Genomic DNA, 27,375 nt, shown 5'->3' with positions numbered 1-27,375 from the left:
TTCCTTAGTGTGGAGAGGGTGTTAATATATTAGAATGGTTTGATTATCATTCTAGGGTATAAAATAGGAGAATGGTGTTATATTTTAATTTTTTTATTCAAATTGTGTAAGCAGACCTTATTTGAACTTATGCCTTTAGCTATTTCTTTTTTTTGGCAGAAACTATTTTTTGCATAACATGTATACTTATGTTTTTCTAATGTTTTTAGCCACCTTGCAGTAGTTAAAAATATTTTTACAAATCTTTCTTTGCAGGATGCGTATAAAAATAAATCTGGCGAAAATTGGTCTGGTGAAGTTATCGTTGCTGTCAGAAGAGAAGGGAAGACGCCGTTGTTAAACAATAATCAAACTACAGTAAAGTTTCCTGTAGTGAAAGGAGAATGTATGATAGACCTTTTGACAGTTCCAGCGAATGCAGAAGGACGTAACGGACAAGAATATGTTCTAAAATTCAACTTTGAGTTGGATAGCAAACAAAGACATAACGTGGCACCGTATAATCTTCCTTTTGTTTTTTTTAATGGTAAGTTCGCAATTACAAAGCATACAGATTTGTTGTTTTGATACATGTCTTAAAGTTTTATGTAAGCAACATGTTTCCTTTTTTAGACGCACAGAAACACCTACAGATGTCTCAGCTAGTTAAAGAGAGAGATTCGTTAGTCCAAAACATCACGACATACAAAACATTTTTTTCCACTACTAGACAACTAACGCAGGAAATGAAAGGTATTTTTGTTGTTAAAGCTTTTTAAATTCCTTGTGTGCTTGTGTTATCAACTAGCCATCTATGATAAGGTGCAGTATTCTATTTGACTATTTGTATATGCCAGAAGTAGGTATCCAACGTTATGTATAAATCACACAAAAAATATATATATATGCAATGCTGCTAGTCAACAAAGCCAAAATATATCAATTTGTTTTTAGTTCTGAACCAGACGGCTTACTTGAAGCTCCTTGTCTAATCAGATTTTCTAAAATTAAGCAACAAAGATGACTTACTTTGAGAAAATGTGAGGAAAAAAACCCAAAGCAAAATACTTTTAAATACATGGCAAGGAATTTTTATTTTATTTTAGTTGCAGTTGATGAGGCAGCTAAACAAGAAATGAAATTGCGATCAGAGGTTTTTGCAGCACTGCAAAGCAAAATAACGAATAAGTTAGATACGGTATGAAATTTTCATGGCTTATTAACCGTTCCTTCTGTGTCTATGGAATATACAGTAAGGTTCACACAAATGACAAAGTAACTTTAATCTGCTAGATAGTTCGGCAATTACTTTCGAAAGTATTAACCATGGCTAGCTAAGCATCTTAGATTGAGCCTTCGTTGTCAAAAAATTCTAATGTCATGAAGTTATTTTAAACACTTTTACTTTAAAAATCTTCAGAATACCCGTGTTTCTGTACTATATCAATACGTTTTCTTCACGTAAAGTTTTGTGGTTTAAATTAACATATTATTGTACTTGTTTGTTATAGGTGGAAAAGATAGATCGTTTTTTTATCGAGCTAAATAATTGCAAGAACGAAATAAATCGCAAACCTCGCCGCGAGTGCAAACTTCAGCCAGCACGGCGTGACCCACTTGTGTTGGGAAAAGTAGCTCACCTAGCAGAGGTAAAAGATGATGATGTCGCGAGGGTATTGTCATGGCATATGGCGGGCGACATGGATTGTATAGTTACCATGACGACTGAGAAGGTTGGTATTGACTGTGTATTATCTTTCGAACTTCTTTTCTATTACCTGCAGTGAGGTCATTGCTGTGTTTAGACGTTTCATAGTTAAACCACGACAGATGATTAACTTGCAGATCTTTAAACTTCTGCCTGTGTTTTTACAGAGACTAGATAAGCGAAGTATACAGAAAACTGTAATGTAAAAACCATAAAATCTGTAACGTTTTTAATTTTTTAACAAATACATTTCGTCACATACAATAGAAGATTAATCGACCAGGAGGTATATATTTATTTCACCCCCAAGTAGAGTATGCGACAACTTTAAACTAGACTGTAAAGATGGCCTGCATTAATTTTTAAATAATTTCTTTCAGGCTCAACAAATTTATAAGGAATCGCGAGGGAATTTACAAGTGTTGCCATTGGACTCAATTTATAAGAAAAATATCACAGACGTTTCTAGGTGAATACCCTGTCATATGTTTACAGAATAACTTTAGAGGGTTTTTGTATATAGAAGTAAGGAGGTGCTTTATTGCAGAATGTAACATGTGAGTTGTAACTTCTCTCCAGACCGTTACCACATCAAAGAATTCGTAACAATACTTGGACGCCAACTGGAAATCCAATCTATGCAAGAAATTTGTTGTCTTTTAAAGCTGATGCACAGTGTTGCAATACAGGTAGTTCTTACATTGTACAGGTAGAATTCGCATTAACTATACAGGTTAGCTATGACTACAGGCAATTCTTACTGACCACAGTTACCTGGCCTTGTCTTCTGTTTTGTGTCAGGTCTTTCCTATTTCCTTTTTAAACACTGTCTTATTATTTATCAGGTTGTTCTGGAGAAATTCTAAAATTTGACTGGACTAGCAAGACAAAATTCATTATTTTGTTGTATATTTTAGTGTTTGGAATGCTGCTTGGTGATCTGATTATTATGGATGATCTTGAATCGGCAAATAACTATCGCCTTCATGTAAGTCGATATGCAATACATTACCAACTTAACCAGTATAGAGGTTTTTTTCCAAGTAAAATTAGAATAGTGTTTTCCATTTAGAATTTCAAAACAATCAGTCTGTTTTAAAAAGCTCAGAACTATCAAGAAATTATTCTATTGACAAGCCTTTTATAAGTATTAGAATCCAGTTCTGTTATTATGGTATTCTGTCACTTTATACACCTTCTCAGCCGACTTAACATTTGTAAAAAAATAAATTGGTGTACTTATTTTTACAGGTAGTAAAAGCTGTATATTGTCCTACTATTCTGACAAGAAGTGGTGATAGACTGCGTAGTAATGGTGAGACGTTTGCTTCTTATTCTCATTCACTATACAAGTTAACAAAAGTCATGTTTATGTATATTAGATACTGATAACCAATTGATATGAGTTTGTACGTTGAGGCAGTAAACAAAGGAGTCTTTCGGATACAAATAATGTTCCATGTTTCTATTGGCAGTGATTTCTGTGTTTAATAAACAAATTTTGATATGGTACAAAGTCTTTTAATTCACAATTTATTTCTTTAGGAAAATTTGGCGGCTTATCCAACAAAGCGCCTGTTCTCGAGAGACTTCACGGAGCTGTTTTTGCTGCACCGCTGAACACTGAGGTGAATCGTATTGAGAAGTGTCTAGGTGAGGATTAAAGTATTTTATATTTTTCCTTTATTATTTATATTCTTTCGTTTTCACTTAACTTGTTAGTCAAAATTTTGATGGTAAAATGTTGGCGGGGCAAGGTAGTTAGTTATTTCATGGTGATTTAGTTATATTTTGGTGAATGTGCTTTCTGTTTACGAAGAAATGAGCAATGATGTAAGGTGTCTATCGGATCTTTAAAACCTTAAAAACAAACTAAATGACCTCGAAGGCCTTGAATCATTCTCCAGAAAAAAAGGCCTAGGCAATCTTGAAATATAGATACTATGCAAAACTTCCAGTCTGAAATGGTTCAATGACTGCGTTTGCAGCCTTTTTTTCGGGGAAAACTTGGATGTTTAGCAAACTATTTAAGGGGGTTTTTTTGCGTTGATTTTGGTGGCTTTTCTTGTGTCTTTGTGCTAATAAACCTTTTACAATACTAAAAAAAAAATAGCAAAAAACCCTATAAAAAAGCAAGAAAATTGGGGGAAAAGTGAAAATTATGACCCGGAAAAGAAATTTACCGACATCCTGGTTATGTGTATTTTTAGAGTTTGTTTCTACCAGTATGTTGATAGTTCTAATTTATATTTTGTTTTTTTTAGATTTGCTTCAGGGTTTAAAAGCTGCTGTGGAAAACCACGCAAAAGCAAGCGAAGAGCTCGCGGTGAGCAATGAACTTCTTTTATTAACTTCTATTGAATGTGGTAAAATGTATTTTGAATCAATGTTTGTATGATTTCGATGGCGAATCTGTTCCTTCTTTTTTAAGTCTTCTAATTTCGCCAATAATTACACGGATAGTATTTGGAAATACTTTTTTTCTTGTAACTTAATTTTAACCGAATTATTTCATTAATTTGCGGAAAATTTATCTCGATTCTTGTCGTGTTTTTGATGACGTCACTGACATTTTTCAAATTCCTTGGAATGAGAAACTTTAAATATTGTATATAAAGCTTTGTGTTCTCACTTGAGTAGATGATGTTTGAAAATGAACTCGTGTTTTTAGAAAGTTATATTAAAATTTTAGTACCAAATCAGAGATGGAGAATCTCAAGAAATGCAATCCAAGCGTGTAGAATGTGATGAATCTGAAAAGCAACTCAAAGAAATTGAACGACGCCTTGGTATGACGCCGTCAAGATTTGAATCCGACGGCATTCTGACGACGAAGAGTGGGGTGTCGTCAAAGTTGGAGTCACCTGATACGCGGCGCGCCTCTAAAAGGCCTACAGGCGTATCTACGCCCACTATAAGCCCGTCGAAAAAAATCAAACAGTCGCCCAAATCTACCCCCAGAACACGACGAAGCAAATAAGTTGAAGTTTTACCAGCGGGGAAAGTAGGAGTGTGGTTTTAAGAGTTCCTTTAAATTTTGTACATTTTGTATATATTATTAACAACTTAAAATCTTCATACGTAAAGACAGTTTTAGGTTCGAAATAACATTTTATCATTTTAAATTTTTTTATATATATTGATTAGTAAACAAATGCTGAATCAAAATTTTTTTTATCATCGTGCTTGCCAAAGAAAAACTCCTTAGACGATCGCAAGATTTTTAATTTTTGTACATAGTTCCACATTTTATTTATCATATGTAGGTACATTATCAAGGACAAAAATCATCTTTTACAAAATGTTTGTTTTATATGGTCTTTGTGTCTTGTAATTTAACTTCTTGTAAGATTTGGAAGTCTTAACGTCATCGAAATAGAATGGAAATTTCGTGCTACAAGGGTAACCTGTATCACATACAGGTGGACTGTCAAACGTAACCAATCACTGACACCATTTGTAGGTTCATCCACGAACGCAACACGACAAATGTTACACCAATGGTAATCCAGCGCTGTCCCACATACAGCCGGGTCTGCACCAGCTTCAACCAAACCGATGTGACGGCAGCACACATCTTTCTGGGGCGTCGCATTTCGCAAAACGTGTTATCACGTTTTTTTTCGGAGCGCTTTTCTTTTTTGCCAAATTACTTGGTTGTTTATGGGCGCGGAAAAAAGCATATCTTCAATTTGCGAAAGGTAATGTTTGCAAAATAAAAATCCGCCCAAGTATTGTCTATTTAAGTTTCAATTTTATACTTTACGAATAAATACGTTTTGACGTTCGATCCGCGCGAAATTTTTCAAAAGCATTGATTCGTAAGTTTATGTTCTCAGAATCATTTAATATGGCTCATTCGCGGAAGTATATTTTATGAAATGCAAAAATTTCGCGAATTTTGGCATTTCTGAAAGTTTCTACACTAAAAGTATTTTAATATAAATCAACTGTCATGTATAAAAATTTATACTATATACAAATCTTACTCTAATAAACATTTTCCATCTTGTATATTTTTTACAATTATATCCATCAATGTTATCTCTGACTTTATCAAACCTCTTACCACACTGGCAGCGCTTGAAGTACAAGAAACCATTTCTGAAATTTTAACACCGTGGTCACATATCATGTCTTTTAACAGACTTACACAGGCTGGAGTCACAGGACAATGTTTCGTACAAGGGCTAAGATAGTCTACTTCAGTGTTGATGTCGCATTGCAATACATGAGCTGTCATGATAAAACTCCAATCAAACCCAGTTTTAGTTATACCAAGTTTATTTGTGTTCACTCCGATTTTTTTAAGTATAGAAGAAGTCCTATATGTTTCAATACCAGTACCAGCACCAAAATACTGAGTCACTTTCTCGAGTGCAATTGGTATAAAAGTGTGTGAATTATTTGGTATAAAAAATCCATATTCTGAAAAAAGTGTTCTATTGCTATGAGGACCATAATTTATGAATATTTGATCATTTGGCTTGTATGTATCGAATGTTTTTATTTCATAAGATTCCTTTTTTACATTAAAAGTAGCATCAATCTAAATCAACAATAAAAATATGACTGGTTAAAATTCAGAGAAGAATAAACATCAATTCTTTACTACATTGGCTAACTTAGTTTACCATCACCCTGTGTATACATTCTTATTATATGAAAAAAGTTTTATTCAATTTAGTATCCAAAAAATGGAATCATATTTTCTCTTAAAAACATGCTTCAGCCGAATTGAAACAAAAAAGTAAGCAACAATCATTCACTCTTTTTAGTACTTTCAGTAATAACAAATCAAATGTTAATAACAAATCAAATGCTACCTTTTTCAGTCTCATTTAAAATAACATTTGTTACAGAAATATTTTTCTTAAGTCCTTGCAAAAATGATTTTCTAGTTGGATTAATTTTTATTTATATCCATTTCATCATTCATCATCATTCTCAGTTTTCCATGCTAGCATGGGTTGGACGCGGTATATTAATGACCCTCTTCCAATCTGATCTAGACTGTGTTAGATCTAAACTCAACTTCCTCTGTGTCAAGTCTGTCCTTATAACCTCCTGCCAAGTCTTTCTTGGTCTGTCTCTTGGCTTTGCCCCATGAACTATCAAGTTTCTACACTTTCTTACCCAATTACCCCCTCCATTCTTTCATTTGTTTGGATTTTTTTAGACCTACCAACCCATGTTTTTAATACCATTAGGTGTATACTATATATATACAGTAGTGTGTGTGTTTTATATGACATACTGCATGTATACTTACTTTTGCTAAAGAGTCGTGATTCAACAAATCCAGTACTGGTGCAAGAGCGAAATCAATCTCTGAAGCATTGATGTGTGTTGAACATCTTAGATTTCTTGGATGAAAATAAATTGATCGAGTATTAATTGTATTCCATGCCCAACAAACATCTTCTTTCGTTATTTTTAATTTTTGAGTAATCATAAACAACACTGTCTGTATGTTATTAAATTGGTGTAGAATCGATTTCTTATGTTCCTTTATATTATCACGAACAAATTCTGGCATCTTAGCAGCTTCGCGAGTTGGTATATAGGATGGTGTTGTATAAAAAGAAGGAAGAGAGTTCATATATGACCAATACTTGGAGGCATGTCCTTTATATTTTTCAAGGACTAAAAACAAAGAAAAAGCCGACTTTGCTGTCAGTCTTTCATGTTTACTGGATAATACAGTCATTGCATGTTTTATTTTAGTAGACCAGACATCGTCAAAAGTTAACAGCAAAGTGCGGGGAATCGAAATAATCGTGTCATTTTCATAAAAATATTTTGTAGCTTTCAAACCTCTGCCAGTATTCTCAAAGCTACTCCACGTAACTCCACGTAACATCAATCCATTCTCAAGTGCCCATTTGAATAGAGATGTTTCGTATGTATTTTTATGGCAGGTTAAACTTCTTTGGCCTTTTCTTCGACGCTTTCTCGCAGTTCTTCCCATGTTATCTTTCATTACTTTATCGACTCACGTTAAGATGTCACGAAAAAATCGGACCCATTACATCGGATTTCGGGAAAGCAGGGTCTGTTGCGGGTCTGCTGGTACGATCTGCTGCGGGTCTGTTGGTACGATACAGGCGCGGGGCAGGTGCGAAGCAAATTTGTTATTGTTAGCTGGTGCTAAAAGTTTGTTTTGTGCACCCTAAAAGTGTAAAAACAGAGGTAACTGTGTGCTGCTATATAGCTAACAGCATTGTTTTCACTCTCAATCCGTTCACTGTTCACCAAGCCACCATGTTTCTTGTTCGACACTGTGAGAAAAAGTTAGTAAGTGTATGCAAACAAAATAGACTACTTTCAACAACTTCTAAATGTTTAGCAGCAGGGATTAATGATAAATTGTATGGACTTACAGAAGACCAGCAAAATTTTCGGCAAACAGTCTTTGACTTTTGTCAAAAGGAACTTGCTCCACATGCAGACAAGATTGATAAAGATAATGGTTGGGACGATTTAAGGTAACTATTTTTTTCTTGAATTATTATATACTAGTCAATAAGACCCATGGAAAAGTCCATTTGGGCAGGAATCCAATGGAAAAGAGAACCATAACTCAAATTTTGATGACGTCTGCAATGACCTATTAATATATATACAAAAAAAAAATTCAGAAATTTGTTTACCAGTTGCCTTTATGTGGTAGCTGGAGCTTGAAATGTATAGGATCATGCGCTTCTGATGAACGGTTAAGAAGATACAAAGGCTTAAAAATTTGCTGATGTCAGCAAAGTACAAATTTCTTTGCAAATTTGTATACTCGATGCCTTGATTGTATAGATCTTGAAACGCTGATCAAGAAAATGTATAGGATCGTGTATTCTTGACCAACGGTTAGATAATATTGTGGTTTATAAGGGTTTGTTGATGACATCATCAATGGTCCCTAGTTACTCACACGTCACTGCCTTGTTTCTAAGTTATTTAGCCTCAAAGTTAGAACTGGACTGTGATGGCTTCATTACACTCTTCGTATTATTACAAGAGATGCAGGGTGTGATCCAGAAGCTAACCATTTTTATGACTCATTGAAATTTGAAAATTGTGAAGGAATAGACAAGTTACAATTTTACCGTTTTGATGGAATAATCGCTTTTCCTTTTTTTCGCGCACATGTGGAAGGAAAATGAAAAATTGACAGGCAATAAAACTTTTCTAGCTGTAGCATCTTTTTACTGATATATATATGCCCCATGCTAATTTTTAATAGAACATTTTCTAATTGTGGTAACCATCATGGATTTTAGAGAAGTAAGGAGTAATTTGAATTATGGACCATGTTTTCAATAGCAAAGGTTAAAATATTTTAAAGATAATTTATGATGATATAAATATATATACCAATGAAGGTCTCAACATGCTGATGTCATCTGCGAGGATACCTCAAAAAAATAATAGACATAGCCACACGATCTGAGCTGAGTGTTAAAAAAATTAAAAATGGTAGCATGTACTGTAAACAAACATGATAGAGCACTTTAAGAATAAAATCAATCTCATAGCTTTATTTATATAATTAACAGTCACACTGAGAACAATGTATTGCATTATTAATATATAACTTTGCGTATGGATTATATTTATAATAAACAAAGTTTAATAAATAAATTTTTGCTTCAAAGTTTTGAAATACTTTGTTTGCAGTTTGTATAGCATCTTTAAGTTAGTGAAATATACTGAAATCTCCAAATAAACGCTCCCATCTTTTAAACGCCTCCCTCTAATAAACGCCCCCCTTAAAATCCGAAATATTTTATAAACGCCCCCTCTTTTAAACACCCCCTCTATTAAATGCCCCCCTCGAGAGGGGCGTTTAATAGAAGCAATTTTAATAAACCCCTTAATAAATCCCTACTGGCAAACGGGTCAACCCCTGTTATTTAATAGCTTATAGATGGTACAAGAGAAGGAAGAGAAACCAATTAATGATGAGAATTTTTTTTTAAGAAATTACAGGAAGCTTCCGGTATAAAGACTTTTTTGGTGAATAAGTTCCAAGGTTAAGTATCCTTCGTTGTATAAAATCCGTTTTGATTTGGTGAAACAATCAAATTTACCAGGAACGAACCAATTTTGCGCTTATGTTTACTCATCACTGTCACATTTATAAAGTTGTTTGGGTCAGCGTTCATAAAATGATGAAGGACACTTGATAATTCTATTGGGGCATGCCAATCCAGTTCTGTTTCCACATCCTTTTTTAAAAAATTCCAATTGCAAACTTATCATTTTCCAAGGCTTCATCTCTACTTTCCGGTTTAGCAATCAGTTTTTCATTTAAAACGGGAGTTGGCTTTGTAAACATGAAGCCTTTGTATTAAACTTCTGTATTTTACCCTGTGAAGAAGCTGGTATTTACCAAAAGACTCTACTCTAGCCATGTTAAAATCAAAGTCTTCACGTTTACTGGTAAATAAAAAGTTCAATGATTTATTTTCAAAACATTCGAATCTAAAACATGTTCGAATGTTGGAAACATTAAACCCGTTAAACATTCGAAACTTTCTTTCTCAAAGATGGCTTCACAAGAAACATCCCACAAGGGACAGAAGCGTAATACATATTCTATGGAATTTAAAAAACAAGTTATAACGTTTGCAGAAATAAATTCAAACAAGTGCTGCATTGAAATTCAAGATTGAGGTAAAAAGAGTACGAGAATGGCGTCAAAACAAGGAAAAATTGTAGTTATGAAAGACAAACGTCGGAGGATCGTGGGTGGTGGTAGAAAGTTAACTGACCAACAACAGGAGGATGATATTCTAAAATGGATACTAGAACAGCGTGGTAATATGCTTCGTGTTCCTCGTAAACTCAAAGTCTATGTTTGACGGGACATGTGGAGAAGATAATGAATTGAAAGATTCATTTATTGCAAGTCGTGGAAGGTTTCAGAAATTTATGAAAAGGAATCATCTCTCGTGCAGGTGAGCTCTACTTTGAACCAAAACCTTAATTTAGAACGAGTTTGCTGCTTACTAATACCTTTGTACTCATGTAAAAATACAGGATTTTTCACGTTATACTGTTTATATCAAATCCCTTACCCCAAAGATTTTAAGCTGGGTTTTTTTTGTATCAACTTTTACATACCTTCTTTTACAGACGGCGAACAACAATGGCCCAAAAAGACCCAGTGCAACTTATCAATAAGTTGGTAGCGTTCGTCATCCATATCCGTCGATTGAATATGAAAGGTGAATTTAACCCTTCCAATATCATACCCATGGATGAAACACCAGTTTGGGCAGATATGGTAAGCAGTACTACAGTCAACAAAACTGGTCAAAAAGATGTTATGCTCAAAACAACTGGTCATGAAAAGGTTTGCGTTACTGTCTGCCTAGCTGCCAAAGGAGACGGTATTAAATTGAAACCATATATTGTTTTTTCCGGAGCTAAACGAGAGTCAGCTGCATTAAATGAAGAGTTCAAAACAAAATGTATCGTTGCATCATCAGGCAATGGTTGGATTTTCAAGGAACTTACGCTACTAAGTTATAAAAGTGGGAAAACTGATGTTAGATTTGCCCGCTACAAATGCTTCTAGCGAACGATGTGTTTCAGCTTTGAACCGCATAAAATCTTATCTTTGAGCTTCAACCACTGATACACAGATAATTAATCTGATGGTATTACATATTCACAAATCATACACTGATAATATGAAGTAGCAAACAAATTTCTTAAAAGGAGACAAAGTCGTTCAGGAATATTCGGATCCTTCCCATAGATCATCATTATAAAAATCACTGAATGTTTTAAGGGGGCTGGCAGCACATTTAAAAAGTCCAGATGCGATGTAAATTTTCTAAAAAGTGCCGGCACCCTTAAAATTTCTAGAGTTCTTATTATTTTTTCATTTTGCAGTAGTGTAATGTAAATATGTATGTATTTCTATCTTTTGGTTTGTGATGGAAATTTTTATCTAAATTTTGATGCCAATGAAACAATTTTTCTAGCTTTTCCAAATTACTAAAATATCGAAATATTCATCGCGATTTTTAACATTGAACCATGAGATTGTTGACTTCTGAAAGGGGACTTTCCGCCAATCTAGAGATGTAAAATTTAAAAATTTACTACTCGGGCGCTTCGGGTAGCCACTATATAAAGCTAAATTCATATACAGTAGACGTCCGTTAATTCGAATGCTGCTTAATTTGAATTTTCCGTTATTTCGAACAAATTGCCAAGTCCCTTGAGTTTGGTTTAATAAAGTTCAATTTATCAATTAAATTAGCATTTCCAATAAAATGAAGTTTACAAGGAATTTGGAGGCCTTGCCCATCGCCAAGCAAACAACGTTAAAAGATTTTTATACAAAGTTGTAATAATAAAGTTATATTGGCATAAAACCTTTAAACGTTTATTAAAATTCCGATAATCCGTGTTCGAATTAACGGACGTCTTCTGTATGTTAGTTTTCTATATAGTCCCCCCCCAATATTAAAATTGTGGTTACAGCACTGAATAGGGTAAAATATATTGAAATATTAGATTAGTAGGTTATAATTAACTTGTTAATTCTTTTTAGGGAGTTTTGGAAGAAAGTTGGGCATATGGGACTGCACGGAATAACTGTTCCTGAGAAAGATGGTGGATTGGGCTTGGGGTACTTTGAGCATGTTATTGCTATGGAAGAAATCAGTAGAGCGGCTGGTGGTATTGCTTTAAGTTATGGTGCTCATTCCAATCTTTGCATTAACCAGATTGCTAGAAACGGTAACGAAAAACAAAAACAGAAATATTTGCCAAAACTAATAAGTGGTGAACATTTTGGTTCGTTAGCCATGAGCGATGCTGAGTCAGGTTCTGATGTCGTCTCCATGAAAATTCGCGCTGATAAAGATGGTGACCATTATGTATTGAACGGTCATAAATTCTGGATCACTAATGGACCGGATGCCGACGTGTTAGTTGTTTATGCAAAAACAGACCGAGACGCGAAGCCCGAACATGGAGTGACGACGTTTCTAGTTGAACGCGGTATGGAAGGCTTCTCCACCATGCCGAAACTTGATAAACTTGGCATGAGAGGATCAAACACGTGTGAACTAGTATTCGATAACTGTAAGGTTCCTGTTGAAAATATAATGGGAGAAGTAAACAAAGGGATCTATGTTTTGTTTAGTGGTCTAGATTTGGAACGTTTAGTTTTAGCAGGTGGTCCACTTGGATTAATGCAAGCGACAATCGATCATGCTTTTCCTTACGTACATATGCGAAGGCAGTTTAATAAGCCTGTAGGTCACTTTCAGTTAATGCAAGGAAAGATTGCGGATATGTATGTTGATTTATCCGCTTCCCGTAGTTACGTATACACAGTCGCCAAAGCAGTTGACAATGGACATTTCAGTAGCAAAGACTGTGCAGGATGTATCTTATATACTGCAGAAAAAGCCACGCAGGTTGCCTTGCAAGGCATTCAGTGTTTGGGTGGTAATGGTTATATCAACGATTACCCTTTAGGTAGATTTTTACGTGATGCGAAGTTGTACGAGATTGGTGCGGGAACGAGCGAAATAAGACGGTGGTTGATTGGACGTAGATTGAATGAGGAATATCAAGCTTAGATTTTTTTGTTTCGCATATTTTTTAAATATCGATGTAACATTTTTAAGCATGACAAAATCTAAATTTCAATTTTTTGGAGAAATTTTGTTTTATTTTAAACTTGATATATTGAGTAGTTTTTCTCTAATGCGGAAATTTTTTCTTTGATGCGGAAATTTTTCTTTGATGCGGAAATTTTTTAGTGATTTGGAAATTATTTGTTTATCTAATTAGCAGAGATTGAAATTTTTGAATAAAAAAGAGCTGAACAAAAAATAAGAATAACTTAAGAACTAAAACAAAAATAAACATCTGTCGATATACATCTTTTAAATTTTATGCGATGAATTTTGATGTAGATGGGCACACTAACCTAATTGATCAAGCAACACACGAGGTTGGCCTTTTCAAGTAAAAAATCAACCTCTTAGGGCTTTTTGTCTTTAACCGGCTCCCTAGATTCGTGATTGGAAAAAAGTTTTGCGTTGGTTATAAAAGGGAATTTTGCAAAAATTAATTTTTGCGGATATTTATATTATAATACTCGCCGTTCGGTAGCTGCGAATGGTGCCCGACGAATTTTGTTGAATTTTTGTCGCGATAACAAGTAGTAATTAAAAAAGATTTCCCATAAAACAGTCTTAGATAGGAGATTTCCCAGATCAAATCTGAGATTTCTGAAAAAAGCCGGATGTCTCGGGGGAAAAATCATAATATGTCATTCTCATTCCCAGGACTCTTTGAGATAAACCTCGAAAGTTTAGTCAAAGAGAACTGTGGACGATATTGATAATTTTTATTTGATAACATTTGATAATAAATTATACTTTTTCATATTTATGTGTAGTAACAGCTACCTAACGCGAATCTTTAAAGGATACTGAAACTTTTTTAAGTGAAAATTCAACTAACCCGAGTGCTTGATAACCTCGAAATTTAGAAAATTTAAGAGAAGAGTTTAAGTTTGCGATAGTTTCTTACCTACTCCCCTAGAGTAGGTGAAGGACGGAACATGATTTGGGGAACTTATAATCCTTCTCTTTTAAGCAATTAAGTTGGGGGCAAGACCTTGTATTTTTATAAAGCAGCTATTTAAACAACAGACAGAAATAAATCCTAATCTATTTAGTATCGATCTAAAATCGCAAAATTTTAGCACCAGGGGCTTACTTCGTTCTTAAGGCGTTTTTACCTTTTGAATTTGACAGTTCCTCCAGCCATCAAGTAAATGTTTCATGGTAAATTTATCGCATTGTTATTTTTATCACGTTTTTAAAAAGTGAATACTAATTTGTATTAAATAGTAGCCTAGTTACACCCAAAAAATTGTAGTTTTAGAATTCGGGTTAAAGAGCTCACGACGTTTTTAATATTCTAATTTTAATCCCGTGTCTATCTATGTAACATACATACAAAATATTTAACACGGACAAAAATAAATTGACATTAAAATACAAAAAAATAACATATATTTCCATGTCACGACTTAAAGCAAACTCGTTTCCAGGCCATTTTGCCTTTTTGATTAATTGGATAGCGCAACTAATTTTGGGCCAAGAGACCCTGGGGACTAGGACGGACTTAAACATGATAGTTCATATGTCAAGTTCATTCTTGTGCCCAGAGCTGTTTGAGGACGAAAGTGAGTCAATCTTTTTCTAGTCTATCTATGTATCCAAACGACACAAAAGGGAATGGGACAAAGAAAACAATAAAAGATAAAATTGAAATTAAAATTACGTAAAACTTCGTTCCCAGGATATTATATAATAATAAAGTGAGTGTTTATTTAAGGTCTGGAATTAAAGTTATATAAAGTATTATAAATGTGAAAAGCTATAAAAATGTTTGTGATAAAATTAATGTTTTTTCTGATGTGAATGATGTTTTGCTTTCTTATTTTTCTTATTTTTCTTTTGCCTCTTCTTCTTCTTCTTCTTTCGATAATTAGCGCCTCGTTTACGCTTCATTATTTTATTTTTTCGGTTCTTCCATTTTGCTTTATGAAAATGACGAACACTAGATTTTTTTTGCACTGTTGTAGTGTTTTTATGTTTGTGTTCTAAAGATTTTTTAGTATGATGTTCCACTGCTTTAGCACCTGTTATATCGATTGTTATTTGTTTTTGCAATTCGTCACTTATTTTACTATCTGGTCTTTTGGGTATGATGGACAACTTGGTTATTACATTGTTTATTTTGTTTTCCATTCGCTCCATAGTTTTTTTTATTTGCTTATTAGATACATGATTTTTCTCGAAGGCAATTTGCATTCGTTTAAGTTCTTTCATGGTGGGTGAGGCCACTCTGCTATTTGGATTAACATCGAATTCTGCTTCCATAAATTTAGTAGGTTTAACCACTGTTTGGTGAATATTTTCTGACGATTCTTTCCAACGAATGCCAGATTTCTCCGTTAATAACCCATTATTTTTCCCATTATTTTTCATATCTGCAGTATTTAAGAACATGTTGGCCGTAGCTATGTTTTTTGTAGAATCCTGATCTGGTTCTTCATCTGCGTTGCTTTCAGCTCCGTGTAACATGCGCATAGCATTGCTACTAAGTTTACTTGTTAAGTGACCACTATGAAATTTGCTGGTTTTTATTTCATGTGCTTGATGATCGTCTATTTCGGGTTGGTCTACAATACTAAGATAGGCATTTTGTTTCAGCGCTGCAATGGCATCGTTTATACTTTTATATCTTTCTTCAGATTTTCTTAATTCTTCTTCGGCTCGTTCAATCGATGATTTGCCGTAGTGGCTGGCATGTTTCCAAGCTTCCGAAGATTTTTCAAATTTTGGCTTGCCAATATTTTTGACTTCTGACAAAATGTTTCTTGCAGTGAAATTTTGTGTTTTGTCTTTTAACATATCTAGTTGATCATTCGGTTGTCTTGTGATTTTGTTTAAATTCAAGTTATTTGATTGGATTAAATTTACTTTATTTTCATAATTATTATTTTCTTTTGTTGCTTTAAAACGATTAAAGGACTTGAAAGTGTCATTAGCATGTTTCCAATCGTCTTCCAATCCGCCTTCAGGTTTCAAAGATATAGTCTTATGATGAGCCCCATTGCTGGAGCTTGTCTTAAAATGCTCTAACACGCGCTTCAATTCGTTTTCTTGTTCTTTTTGTGGAGAAGATAGCTTCACTGTTTCATGTTGTGGAAGTTGAGCCTGTTGTATTGTAATTCTACTGTCATTTAAACGAGAAAATTGAAGATCGTCTTGCTCTCCATCGTCGGATTCATTTGTTTTGTTTATGAAATCAAACATACTCGGTGCTGGTCGATGTTTATGTCTTGTATTCTCAATTCTTGAAGATTGTTTTATTGGGAAATTCTCCGCAGATGATACTTCTTCTTTTAGAGGAACTCTTTTAAACATTTTTTCGCCATTTATATTCAACTCATTTCGTAGAGACGATAAAGCATCTTCAAAAAGTTTTATTTTGTGCTGCGCTATAGCATCGTTTTCTTTTTCTGTTAACTTTCCCGCCAACTTTACAATTTTGGGTCTCCCTGTTACCGTTTTGTTATATTCTCTGTTGGTGGTCAATTTCTTTAGACGCGGTTTCAAGCTTGGTTTTAGAACAGATTGAAACGTCAACAATTTCGCGGGTTGTGGTTGTAAATGGTTGTAGTAACTTTGCCATAACTCTTTCGATGAAAGCTGCTTTGACGATATTGTTGGTAACAATGTCGAAACTTTAGTTTTTATTATGCTTGGATGTGTGACTTTCTCAATATGCGGGCTCTTGTTTTTACGAAATTGTTTTACAGCATTTAAATTCGCGTGTTTACGTAAAGATATCAATATTTTTCTTTTAAAGGGTGTATCCATCGCTGCAGGGGAGGAAGAAACACGCTTTTCACTCTCCTTCGCAGGTTTATGCATGTCTGGAAAAAAACTTTGAAGTTGTAACAGATCAGCTACTGTAGGAATTTTTTTCTTAAACTGCTTCTCGTGAGGTAACTTCGTTTCAATTTTATTTTCCGATTTTTTAAGCGTATTTTCAGTTCCTTTTAAATGTTTTAAAGACTTTTGTTTTGCAATTTGCTTTTTCATGAAGCCTATATTCTTCATAAATTGTTGACTAATAAATGGAGTAGGAGTTATCTTGTGTCGTAAGGAGCCGCGAGCTTCGTCCAAATGCTTTTTCTGAAGAACGTTTTTTCTTTGGTTCACAGATAACCTTTTCTTGTCTCTGGATCTTTTTGCATCAACAATTGCTTCGGCAACATAATCTGATATTTTTTCCTCTAAATCCGAGTTAACAACTCCTCCAGTCTGATGGGCACGTCGGGAAATACCCTTTACCAATCTTTCAATATTATCTGAGCTTTTAGCAAAGTTCATTGATTTAATTTTGTTTGCTTCTGTTGTAAAATCAAAACCACGTTCAATACATTGTGTGCTACGAACGTTGATCCGGTCATTGCAATCATTTTGATTGGGAAATACTGAAGCCACGGTTTGCGTGATCCCTCCAGGTACCACCCCTGAGACAACCGGAACAGGATTAGAAACTGTTTTCAAGATTTTGTTTTTTTGGACTTGATCGATAAGCGTAGGCTTTTCTTGAATAACATTTTGTGATGAAATTAAGGAGGGAGATGAACCAATTACTGCAGGAGGTGGTGCTACAACAGAAGGAGAAATCGCTGGTGGTTGAGCTATTGAGGTTGTACGCCCAGCAACAATTTCAGGGGCTTGAGCTATTACTGTAGGAGGTGAAGCCACGACTGGCGGAGCAGCAACTAGGGTTGGTGGAGGTGCGGCAACTAGAGCTGGTGGAGGAGGGGCGGCAACTAGAGCCGGTGGAGGAGGGGCGGCAACTAGAGCTGGTGGAGGAGGGGCGGCAACTAGAGCCGGTGGAGGAGGGGCGGCAACTAGAGTCGGTGGAGGAGGGGCGGCAACTAGTGTCGGTGGAGGAGGGGCAGCAACAACTTCTGGTGTCTGGACAATTGTTGGTTGTTCGATTATAGTAGGTGATCGTTGAATCACGGGTGGCATACGCTCAATAACTGGAGCTGTACGTTGAATTTTCATTGGTCTTTCAACAAAAACTTCTGGCCTGATTCTTTCCACTGGCTCTTCTGCAACAACTTTAACCCTTTGTCTTGCAGGTGCTGCGTATACTACTTTCTTTTCAACAACGGGTGGCGGTGCCTCCATTACGATTGTCTCCTCTGGCGGAGGTGGCGGTGGTCTGACGTACACAATTTTTTTCTTTCTTCTAGGAGGGGCAGCATAAATTATTTCCGGTGGTGATTCCTCTTGTTTTACAATTATCTTTTTACGAGGCTTCTTAATGATGACGGTTTGTGGAGGAGGAGCGGCAGCTTGTTTTACTATAGTAACAGGCTCAGTTTTTGCCTTGATTATACATGGTGGCTTCTTGCAGTGACAGGGCGGTTGCGTGCAAGAACCAGTATAAGTTTCTTGCTGAGGAGAATTCGGAAAGCAAGGCGGGTTTGGGCAGGATTGAGGTGCACAAGGTGGATTTGGGCAAGATTGGGATGGGCAGGGTGGGCTAGAACAAGAATTTTGCAAGTTTTGTCCACATGGGCACGTATTACTACCATCTGGACATAAACATTCCATGCTAACTCTAACATCGCTTACTTTAAATTCGTTGTTTCCTCCATCAGAAAAACATGGTGGGTTCGGACATGCATTGGCAAAACATGGAGGATTTGGACAGTTTTGGGGAAAGCTATTTGACTGACATGACTCACCAAAACAGTTATTCTGCACAGGTTGCATTGGTAACTGTATTGGAGCTTGTGTGGCTGGCAAAACCTGGGCTGCTTGTTGTTGCATAATAGCGGCTGGCTGTTGCTGCACAATCTGCGCTGGTTGTTGCTGCACAATCTGGGTTGGTTGTTGCTGCACAATCTGGGTTGGTTGTTGTTGCACAATAGGGGTTGGCTGTTGTTGCACGATAGGGGCTGGTTGTTGCTGCACAATAGGGCCCGGTTGCATTTGTTGTACTGTTGGAGAAAGCACTTGAGTCTGTTGGGGCATTGTAACCACTGGTTGAGGATTTTGCAGAATAAACGAACTTGCCGGATAAGGTGAAGACGTTTGTAAGACTGGTTGAGGGTTTCCAATAGGCATCATATTTTGTTGACATTGAGGCATTGGGTTACATGGATCAACTCCACTGTTTGAAAATGACGACATCGTTGACGGCATTGTTGCGCCTTGACGTCGTTCGGAATTTTCCTCGGAAGTTGAGCCAACATTTGCTTCTCTTGCTTGCAAACTTGAGCTTGAAGGTACCAAATTTGATTGTAAATTGTTAAACGAAGATGATACATCATAAGGCGCTGATTGCATAAATCCTGTGGCCTGCCCAAAATCAAAATTTACCTGCCCAACGTCCGAGTTGCCTGTGTTTTGCTGTTGATATTGACTAACTATCGCGTCTTTTGTTACAACGGCATTAGTAGGCAATGGTTTGTTAACGTATTCTTTCCGATCCAGCATCCCGGATTGCGTAGGATTAACCTCATTCAAAGGTGAGTATGAAGGCGCTTGAATTTCTCCTAGATACGCTGGCGTTGACGAGGGGCTTTCCTTGTTACTGATTGTAGGACTGTAGGAATTTGTGTTTACAGGCAAAAAAGTCATGGGTAAGAGGTTGCTACCACTAGACAGGTATGGAGAAGGATTGAGTCCCTGCCACGTCCCTTCATATGGAGCTGAAGTTCCACTAAAAAGTTTTGGACCGGAATTTAATCCTGTCTGATCCGTAGCGTTAGACTTTTGGTCTGTACTTTCAGATTTTTGATCCGGACTATCAGATTTCTGGTTCGTAATTTTAACATTTTTATCCTCTTTTAGCTGTGCTTGTGTTTCGGATTTAATTTCTTTTGCAAAATCTCGAAACGCATTCTTTAAACTTTCTTTTAACAGATCTGGTGTTATCGTTACAACTTGTTTATCTGGCTGTACATTGTTGATTGCTTTTGGACCAACTTCGTCGTTATTTCCTATTAAATGGACTCCAATTTGTTCAGAGTTTCCAGGCTGTCGTAAATTTTGGTCTACGATAACGTCTTCTGCTTGTTTGTTAATGTTATCACTTAGCATAGCATCTGCTGGTCTAATATGTAGATTAATATTTATGCGATGTGGTCTGGTTGGTTGTATTGTAGGATTCTGTACTTCCAAGTTAGGTTTTGGAAAAATGTTTTGTGCATCTTTGTCAGCTTTAGAAGATAGCACATCTTGCTCTAGTTTGGGAGACGAACTGAGTGGATTTTGTTCCAGTTTAGAAGACGAACTGAGTGGATTTTGTGCCAGTTTGGGAGAAGAACTTACTGAATTTTGTTCCAGTTTAGCAGACAAATTATCATGATCAGGCATTGGGCTTGAACTTTGGTCAAGAAGTTTTACTTCTGGAACTGAGTTGTGTGAGCCTTTGTTTAGCATCTCCTATAAGCAAAAAAAGAATTTAGTATAAAAAATACATTGAAAGACTAACCAAACTTTTGAAATAAATTGGAAATTAAAACTCGCCATGACCGTTTTTGACCTGTTTTAGTGATCCTACTGAGATTGCATGAGGCAGACCCTCTTGCAAATATTCAAATCTTTCTACAAAATGTCAGCTCTTTTAAAATCGCCAGGTATTAAAACGGAAAAGAATAAATAAACAAAATATTTGATAAAGAAACCTCTTTCAAATGCTTTGAATCATTCTCTTTAAGGTTTGTTGTCTGGTTTTCGATTTGGTTTTGCTGCGAAAGTTTTGCTATTTCTTCTTCGTACTCCTTTAGCTTTTTATCTCCCGCGTATTTTGCGTCCAAAAGATCGTCGACATCTGGAGGACCTTTGATCGGTTCCGTTGGTTCATTACGTAGAGTTGTAATATTTTTACTACCGCTTAGATTTGTTTCATCTTTCGGCTGTGTTGTGCTTAGTACATTGGAAAGGGCAGGTTTTGAAGAATTATCCACTTTGTTTTCGGAAGTAGTGTTTGCTTTGTTGTGTCGTTCTGTAATTTGTTCAAGCGTTTGCACCATTTTGGCAGCCGTTTCGTGTATTTTGTCATATTTATTCGGTATCAATATGGCGTCTCCTTTGACAGCCGGATATATGCTTTGACTTGTTGCCTGTGAATCTGCCGTTGGGAGTAAAGATGTTAACTTGACTTTATGTTTGTTATGAATTCGAGGGTCTGGATCCTCTAAAGTGTCCGATATTTCTTGGATCTCCTCCGTGTCTGATTTTTTTGTGGGCTGATTATCCGTTAAATACATATTCTCAGTATCAAATTTAAAGTTCTCATCTGTGTTCACCGGTTTTTTCGGATTTTGGATAACATAATCCGAAAGGTCCGGGTGATCATTCACGTCTTTTTTAGCAGAATGTTCGACTTGACTTAACAAATCGGATTGGTCGTAACTCTCGTCGGATGACAAATCATTTTCTTTCGAGTCCATGTCTTCCTCCTCCGCAGTGCTGTTTTTCTTTGTTAAACTCTCCGATCTTGTTCCATACGTATCATCATACATGGGTTCAGAATCTTTTGTAACTAAACTCCGACCATCCGACACATAAACGTCATCATCGTACGACGTTTGTGTATCGGCAGGATATTCATCGTCGTCGTAAGGTCCTAACGACTTTTTGCTGCCTTGAAGTTCGTTGTTTTCGTTGTAATGTAGATGTCGAAGAAAAGAACTTGGCGTGCCATTAATCTCATCTTTCTTTTTGAGTGAAATAATTTTTTTGTGTTTAGGAATTGATTCCTTCTTTTTTCTCATAAACGAAGAATTGTTTTTAACATCAGGAACGGGAATTTTGTTTCTTTTCTCGTTTAAATTATGAGCTAGAAACAAGAAATTTATTCTTAAGTAAGAAAAATATATATCTACATCAGAACTTTATATTTTGTTTTTGTTTAAGCTAACTAGATTTTGAATTTTATTACTTCTACTAACGTATGTAGCGTTATAAAACTGCTTCAAAACAAATAAAGATTTGTAAAAAATTCAAATATACAATTTTGTTACAGCACATACAGTGGGTTTTCGAGGCTCAACTCTTGGAGATCGTCAAAACATTTTATCAAAAGGATATCGACTACTAAATTGTTCCAAATAATAAGATATCGAGTACTTGAGGTATCGATACTGTATCGGTATATTTAATATGTAAAGTCAGTCTGTACGTATTAGTGTGTCTTGTCCGTCGCAAGTAATACCCGTAATCACTAATCGTAATCACTCGTTAACTCGTGTATGTGTATGCTTTCTTATGTGTAACGTTAACGCTTTATAGTTCATTCTATCGTAGTCGTGTGTGTTGTCGCGTATTCCTTCGTGCAAAACGCGTCTTACTTCGTGTAAAACGCGTGTTGATTAATTTTTACCTTTAACTCTTCGAGGCGATGTAACTGGTTTAGCGTTCGTGTCTTCTTCAATTTCATCAAGCTGATCTAATTCATCGTAAAATTCAATTGCATCATCCATTAACTCAGCTAAGTCAGATACTTCTCGTTTGCTTATATCAGCTGTTTGGCCATTGCCCGTGTGGACATCCGTTTTATCAATAACATGCTTCTTCAAATACTCCACTGGTTTGTGGTTGTCGTGTTCATTTGTTCCTTTTTTAAAAGGTAGTATATTACCTTTTTTCTGTTCTTCGTGAGAGTGTGCATTTGGACCTGGTTCTGGCGCTTTTTCTTGGTCGTCACATTTAGGGTGTGTTGACAATTTTTCGGTTTTGAAATGGACATTGTCAGCTATATCATCAGCATGGAGTAATTCCTTCCAGTCAATTGGTACTTTAGTTGCTTCAGTGACGGAGTCTGGATCAAAGTTAAGACTGATTGGTTTATCTTCCACAACAGCAGTGTGCACGTGATCTGCAACTAGTTCCAGTCCACTACCTTGATCTTCGTGTTTTGACTCAGCAGCTACGAAAAACCAGATATTGCGATAAATTTTAAAAATACTGTTTTCATCAAAAAGGAATATGGATTTACTTAGCTACGAAAAGTAGGCTACGAAATTGATTGTCAATTTTTATATTTGTAGTCGCGTACACGAAAGTCCAATGAGCGGTTATAATCACAGTTAGCAGAGGAGAATTTGAATCCAAACCTTGGAAATATTTGAAAGTGAAAACCATGCTCGTCCCCAGGATTCTTTTTCACTTGAAGTGAAAAAGTGCCCTGGAGACGAGGTTGAGTGGACAGTAATTTTATTTTTCTTTCGCTTACATATAAAAAATATTTAGGATTTAGGATATTATTTAGGAAGCGTACTGACTTGTGTGATAAATTGTGTGTAAATACGATCCTTACTTTTCTCATCTATGTCAGCATGATTTTTATTTTCTATCGCAGCTATGGTACCATTTTTATTTTTTATCTGACGATGATTGTCAACTGCGTTAGGTTCGATACCTTTGATTTCCATTATCTTTCCATTTTCCTTTGTTGCTTGCGATGATTTGACATCTAAACAAAAGGATATGCAATACTTGCTTATTGTCTGAAAATACAAATAAAGAATACAATACAAGCCAAATTCGTGCCCAGGGATCTTTTTATACCTAGGCTTCTTTCTTATTTATTTATTTAGGTTTAATTTTTTTGCAGGCTCGATTTTTTAAGCTTACTGTTACTTACATTTTCTTAAAAATTAACTTTTTCAACCTCGTTCCCAGGGCATTTTGCCTTGTTGATGAAGTTAATAGCGGCGAAAATTGTTGGCCACTCCGCAATAACGGCTCAAGGGCCACATGACTCTGGGGACGAGGTTGTGACCTTCCGTGCAATTTTCGCGAAATAATTTTCGCGCCACAATTTTTGCGCAAAAATTCTCGCACAACAGTTTCTGCGTAAAAATTTTTGCGCAAAGTATTTTTAATTAAGACCATGTCAAATGAAAAAGCAATATTAGCGAAATAAAACTTTCTCTTGTAGAAAATTATTGCAAATAAATTTTTGCGCATATGTTTTTTTGCGCGCAACATCTGTACTAATTTTCGCGCATGTTTCATTTTCGACTTAACAATATATAGTTATTTAACTTATCATCCCAACCTGTTCGCTTTCCACCCAAGTTCATTTTCTTTGCGACATTTAATCCACGAAACATTTCTGAATATCTTTTTGCGTCATCATCTTTCGACAGAGTAACGTTAGCGTCGTTAAAATTACGAGAGTCGCGTAACGTAGCTATCACTTTACCAGCACTGTCACGAAATTGGACTAAATTTCTTTTATCGCCAAATGGATCTACACTATCGTTTTTCGTTTTATCCTTTTTAACTGGTGGCAAGGCATGATGGGATATAACAACATTGCCTTGCTTATCTTTGAATAAATGTTGTTGACTTGATGTAGGTACCATTGTTTTATCTTTTTTAACTGGTGGCAAAGCATGATGGGATATAACAACATTGCCTTGCTTATCTTTAAATAAATGCTGTTGACTTGATGTAGGTACCATTGTTTTATCCTTTTTAACTGGTGGCAAAGCATGATGGGATATAACAACATTGCCTTGCTTATCTTTAAATAAATGCTGTTGACTTGATGTAGGTACCATTGTTTTATCCTTTTTAACTGGTGGAATTCCATGTACTGGTGGCAAAGCATGATGAGATATCACAACGTTTCCTTGTTTATCTCTAAACAATTTCTGTTTAGTCATTTGTGGAAAAGCATGATGAGATTTCACAACTTTGCCTTGCTTAGTTTTTATTGATCTAACAGATCTATTTATATCAACTTCATTTGCAGAACCATGATGATATCCATCGTCTTGCACATCCTGCACAAACGAATGCTGACTTGAAGTTGATCTCGTAACTCTTTCAGGGTCTCCTTCATTTTGCCACGTGTTAACATACAAAGGTCCCGATTCATATTTGTTTCGTCTTATTCGCAGTAAAGCGTCCAAAATACCTTCATCGCCATGCGTGGACGCATCTACTGAAATAAAATGAAACAAAACAAATTTTAAAACCTCCTTACAAATTCTTCAAAAAAAAAAGGCAAGGGACTGTAACAATTGTCCAAGATAAGAAAATTTCAAAATATATAGAGAAGATTAGCTTATTTGTGGAGGGCAACAGAGTACAAAATTCCAAGCAGTGAGTTTAAGATCTCGTTTTAGAATTAAGAAGGCACGAAACGAACCCATCTTTGTAGCAACCAAGTCCATGTTAAATAAAGAACTAGTCAGCACAAAGCAGATAACATATGACATGACTAAATCATTTTCGGGTTCTTTTTTATGGTATTTTTCGCACAATACAATTCATCATTGATTTTTAATTTACAATAGATTTACCTTGTGTGTATTTTATCCAGTGGTACGTACTGCATGTATCAAATAATAAAACAAGTGAAATTATTCCTAAAACCGGAACCATAGTCAGTTACATTTTATTCGAGTTCCACAACTCTTTCCAACACATCATGCGGCATATGATAAAAAAAGTTGCAAAAACTCACTTTCGGTAAAATCAGTGGATGCTTATTCAAGCGAGGGGTGAAATTTAAAAATAAACAACTTCTCTATCAGACCTCTTACCTATTTTAAGTGTGCAACAACTTGTAATGTTTTTCTGGTTGATAACCAAGTTGCTTTGAATCATTTGTGTAACAGACAGAATTTGATAGCAAGTTTTGTTTTCAAATATAAGGAGAGTTGGTGTCAGGTTGTGTGTACAGAACAAATTCATTTCGCAGGTATCAACATAACACAAGTGTCTTTGGTTGGTTTTGATTTATATAAATTTAAAAATATTTACAGCCACTTTATGAGAAATTGTATTTTAACTTGGCTACTGAACACGCGCAAAAACAATTAAAAATTTAAAAAAATAAAAAAATAATTTGCAATGAAGTACAACTTCTCCACTAGTGCCTAAATGATTAGTTAGTAGTAGCCAAGGGAAAATAAAACTACTTTGGAGAAATTTTCGCCAGACAAATTTTCGCGAATTTGCCCCAAATTCGCGAAAATAAATCCCCAAAAACGACCAATTTTTGGCATTCGCGAAAATAAATCCCATAAATCTTTATCATTTTGCCCATTCGCGAAAATAAATCTCGTAATTTTTTTTTAATAAAATGTTGAAAAAAGAAACCTTTACATTCTGAGTGGTTGGTAAACCTGTATAGCGAATTGACCTCGCTAGAGAGTAGAAAAATAATTTTTAGTGAATGGAGGGCTTCTGAAATCACAGACGCGATTAAAATGGGTTTGTCCAAGCTCCCATCTTTAGATCCCTTTCAGGATATAGATCCAATGGTTGAAGGTAATGCGGAAACTATCACTAAATCTTTCTGCTCATTGTCACATGGATCAAGAGAACGCATGTATTGGCCACAACTTGGACGATGAGGAACACGATGAAGAAGAAATTTGGCAAAGAGATGGTGATGAAAGAGAAAGCATTTGACGTTTTTCAAAACTTTGTTGATGATGAGTAAAGCTAGTTAATCTTGTATACTCTTGTATAATACTTTAGATTTTTATTTTCAAAGAAAATCATTTCTTCAAAAAAGAGTTAATATTTACGAAAATTCTCACGTTCGCGAAAATTTATCCCACAAAAAATACCGAAATTTCTAATTGGCGAAAATTAATCCCGCAAAATTTTTGTGAAATGCTGCATTTGCGAGAATAAAACCAAAATATTTGGCGAGTTTTTGACCTGGCGAAAATTTGTCTCGCGAGAATAATTTTTGTCAGCATCTTTTGTTAACACTGCAGTTTTGGAAGATCAATTATTCAGTCGTTATTCGCTCGAAAATACTGTAAACCCTAGCTAACTCGTACTGTGGATAAGTTATGTTGCTTTTCAATACCCTTGAATTTTTTTAAATAACTTCGGATAAAATCATCTGCTTAAGCCGGGCCATTCGCTAACTCGTACTGTTTTGGGGTCCCTTCGACCGCAAAAATGTCGTTTAACTAGAAATTTCACCTCGAATTGATTTGAAATTTAATTGGCCTTCTTACATAATCTATCAACCTATTGAGGCGCAAATTAAACAGAAAGTTTATATATTAACGCCTTCAGGTGTAAATAGATGTTTGTAGGAAGAGGAGCAAAGTA

At 35.5% G+C, this 27,375-nt stretch overlaps 5 protein-coding genes across 6 annotated transcripts in view; 3 read left to right on the top strand and 2 right to left on the bottom strand.

The window, feature by feature from the left end:
* The window catches only part of LOC130647496 (structural maintenance of chromosomes flexible hinge domain-containing protein 1-like), a 39,161-nt gene extending 34,172 nt beyond the window's left edge, over positions 1-4,989 (top strand). The window contains exons 40-50 of the mRNA XM_057453368.1: positions 256-526; positions 613-732; positions 1,086-1,177; positions 1,491-1,712; positions 2,068-2,156; positions 2,267-2,376; positions 2,605-2,675; positions 2,939-3,002; positions 3,233-3,340; positions 3,952-4,013; positions 4,380-4,989. Of these exons, the coding sequence (XP_057309351.1) occupies positions 256-526; positions 613-732; positions 1,086-1,177; positions 1,491-1,712; positions 2,068-2,156; positions 2,267-2,376; positions 2,605-2,675; positions 2,939-3,002; positions 3,233-3,340; positions 3,952-4,013; positions 4,380-4,667 (1,497 nt within the window). The 3' untranslated portion in view covers positions 4,668-4,989. The remainder of the gene's footprint in view (positions 1-255; positions 527-612; positions 733-1,085; positions 1,178-1,490; positions 1,713-2,067; positions 2,157-2,266; positions 2,377-2,604; positions 2,676-2,938; positions 3,003-3,232; positions 3,341-3,951; positions 4,014-4,379) is intronic.
* A 656-nt stretch (positions 4,990-5,645) lies between these two features.
* On the bottom strand, positions 5,646-7,709 carry LOC130647497 (SET domain-containing protein 4-like). The gene is made up of 2 exons (XM_057453369.1): positions 6,960-7,709; positions 5,646-6,236 (listed from the first exon to the last, which is right to left on the bottom strand). Exons 1-2 carry the CDS (start codon positions 7,668-7,670, stop codon positions 5,673-5,675), a joined length of 1,275 nt encoding a protein of 424 aa, XP_057309352.1. The 5' UTR covers positions 7,671-7,709; the 3' UTR covers positions 5,646-5,672.
* Positions 7,699-16,091, top strand: LOC130647498 (isovaleryl-CoA dehydrogenase, mitochondrial-like). Its single transcript, XM_057453371.1, has 2 exons — positions 7,699-8,175; positions 12,252-16,091. The coding sequence occupies exons 1-2, from the start codon at positions 7,952-7,954 to the stop codon at positions 13,288-13,290; spliced, it is 1,263 nt and encodes a 420-aa protein (XP_057309354.1). The 5' UTR covers positions 7,699-7,951; the 3' UTR covers positions 13,291-16,091.
* On the top strand, positions 8,513-12,244 carry LOC130647499 (uncharacterized). Its single transcript, XM_057453372.1, has 2 exons — positions 8,513-10,641; positions 10,820-12,244. Exons 1-2 carry the CDS (start codon positions 10,538-10,540, stop codon positions 11,262-11,264), a joined length of 549 nt encoding a protein of 182 aa, XP_057309355.1. The 5' UTR covers positions 8,513-10,537; the 3' UTR covers positions 11,265-12,244.
* On the bottom strand, positions 15,130-25,746 carry LOC130647495 (uncharacterized). Of its 2 annotated transcripts, none has more exons than XM_057453366.1 (6): positions 25,599-25,746; positions 24,344-25,237; positions 23,600-23,755; positions 22,664-23,209; positions 20,964-22,120; positions 15,130-20,721 (listed from the first exon to the last, which is right to left on the bottom strand). In XM_057453366.1, exons 1-6 carry the CDS (start codon positions 25,678-25,680, stop codon positions 15,130-15,132), a joined length of 8,427 nt encoding a protein of 2,808 aa, XP_057309349.1. In that variant the 5' UTR covers positions 25,681-25,746. The 2 variants fall into 2 exon arrangements, with proteins under 2 accessions (XP_057309349.1, XP_057309350.1); XM_057453367.1 differs by having other exon boundaries at positions 24,344-25,234; positions 25,599-25,738.
* Between the last annotated feature and the right edge of the window lie 1,629 nt (positions 25,747-27,375).

The sequence above is a fragment of the Hydractinia symbiolongicarpus genome, chromosome 6 (genome assembly GCF_029227915.1).
Source record: "Hydractinia symbiolongicarpus strain clone_291-10 chromosome 6, HSymV2.1, whole genome shotgun sequence".
Classification (NCBI taxonomy): domain Eukaryota; kingdom Metazoa; phylum Cnidaria; class Hydrozoa; order Anthoathecata; family Hydractiniidae; genus Hydractinia; species Hydractinia symbiolongicarpus.
The sequence above is the reverse complement of the archived record's forward strand: the minus strand, read 5'-3'. Positions and strand labels throughout refer to the sequence as shown.

Coding starts and splice junctions, on each gene's coding strand:
- LOC130647497 (XM_057453369.1), bottom strand. CDS start 7,670: ATGAAAGATAACATGGGAAGAACTGCGAGAAAGCGTCGAAGAAAAGGC. Junction 6,237..6,959: donor ATCACGACTCTTTAGCAAAA/GTAAGTATACAT, acceptor TTGTTGATTTAG/ATTGATGCTACTTTTAATGT.
- LOC130647498 (XM_057453371.1), top strand. CDS start 7,952: ATGTTTCTTGTTCGACACTGTGAGAAAAAGTTAGTAAGTGTATGCAAA. Junction 8,176..12,251: donor AATGGTTGGGACGATTTAAG/GTAACTATTTTT, acceptor AATTCTTTTTAG/GGAGTTTTGGAAGAAAGTTG.
- LOC130647499 (XM_057453372.1), top strand. CDS start 10,538: ATGTTTGACGGGACATGTGGAGAAGATAATGAATTGAAAGATTCATTT. Junction 10,642..10,819: donor AGGAATCATCTCTCGTGCAG/GTGAGCTCTACT, acceptor CTTCTTTTACAG/ACGGCGAACAACAATGGCCC.
- LOC130647495 (XM_057453366.1), bottom strand. CDS start 25,680: ATGGTTCCGGTTTTAGGAATAATTTCACTTGTTTTATTATTTGATACA. Junction 25,238..25,598: donor CTGGATAAAATACACACAAG/GTAAATCTATTG, acceptor ATTTTATTTCAG/TAGATGCGTCCACGCATGGC. Junction 20,722..20,963: donor ATTCAAAGCATTTGAAAGAG/GTTTCTTTATCA, acceptor TTTTGCTTATAG/GAGATGCTAAACAAAGGCTC.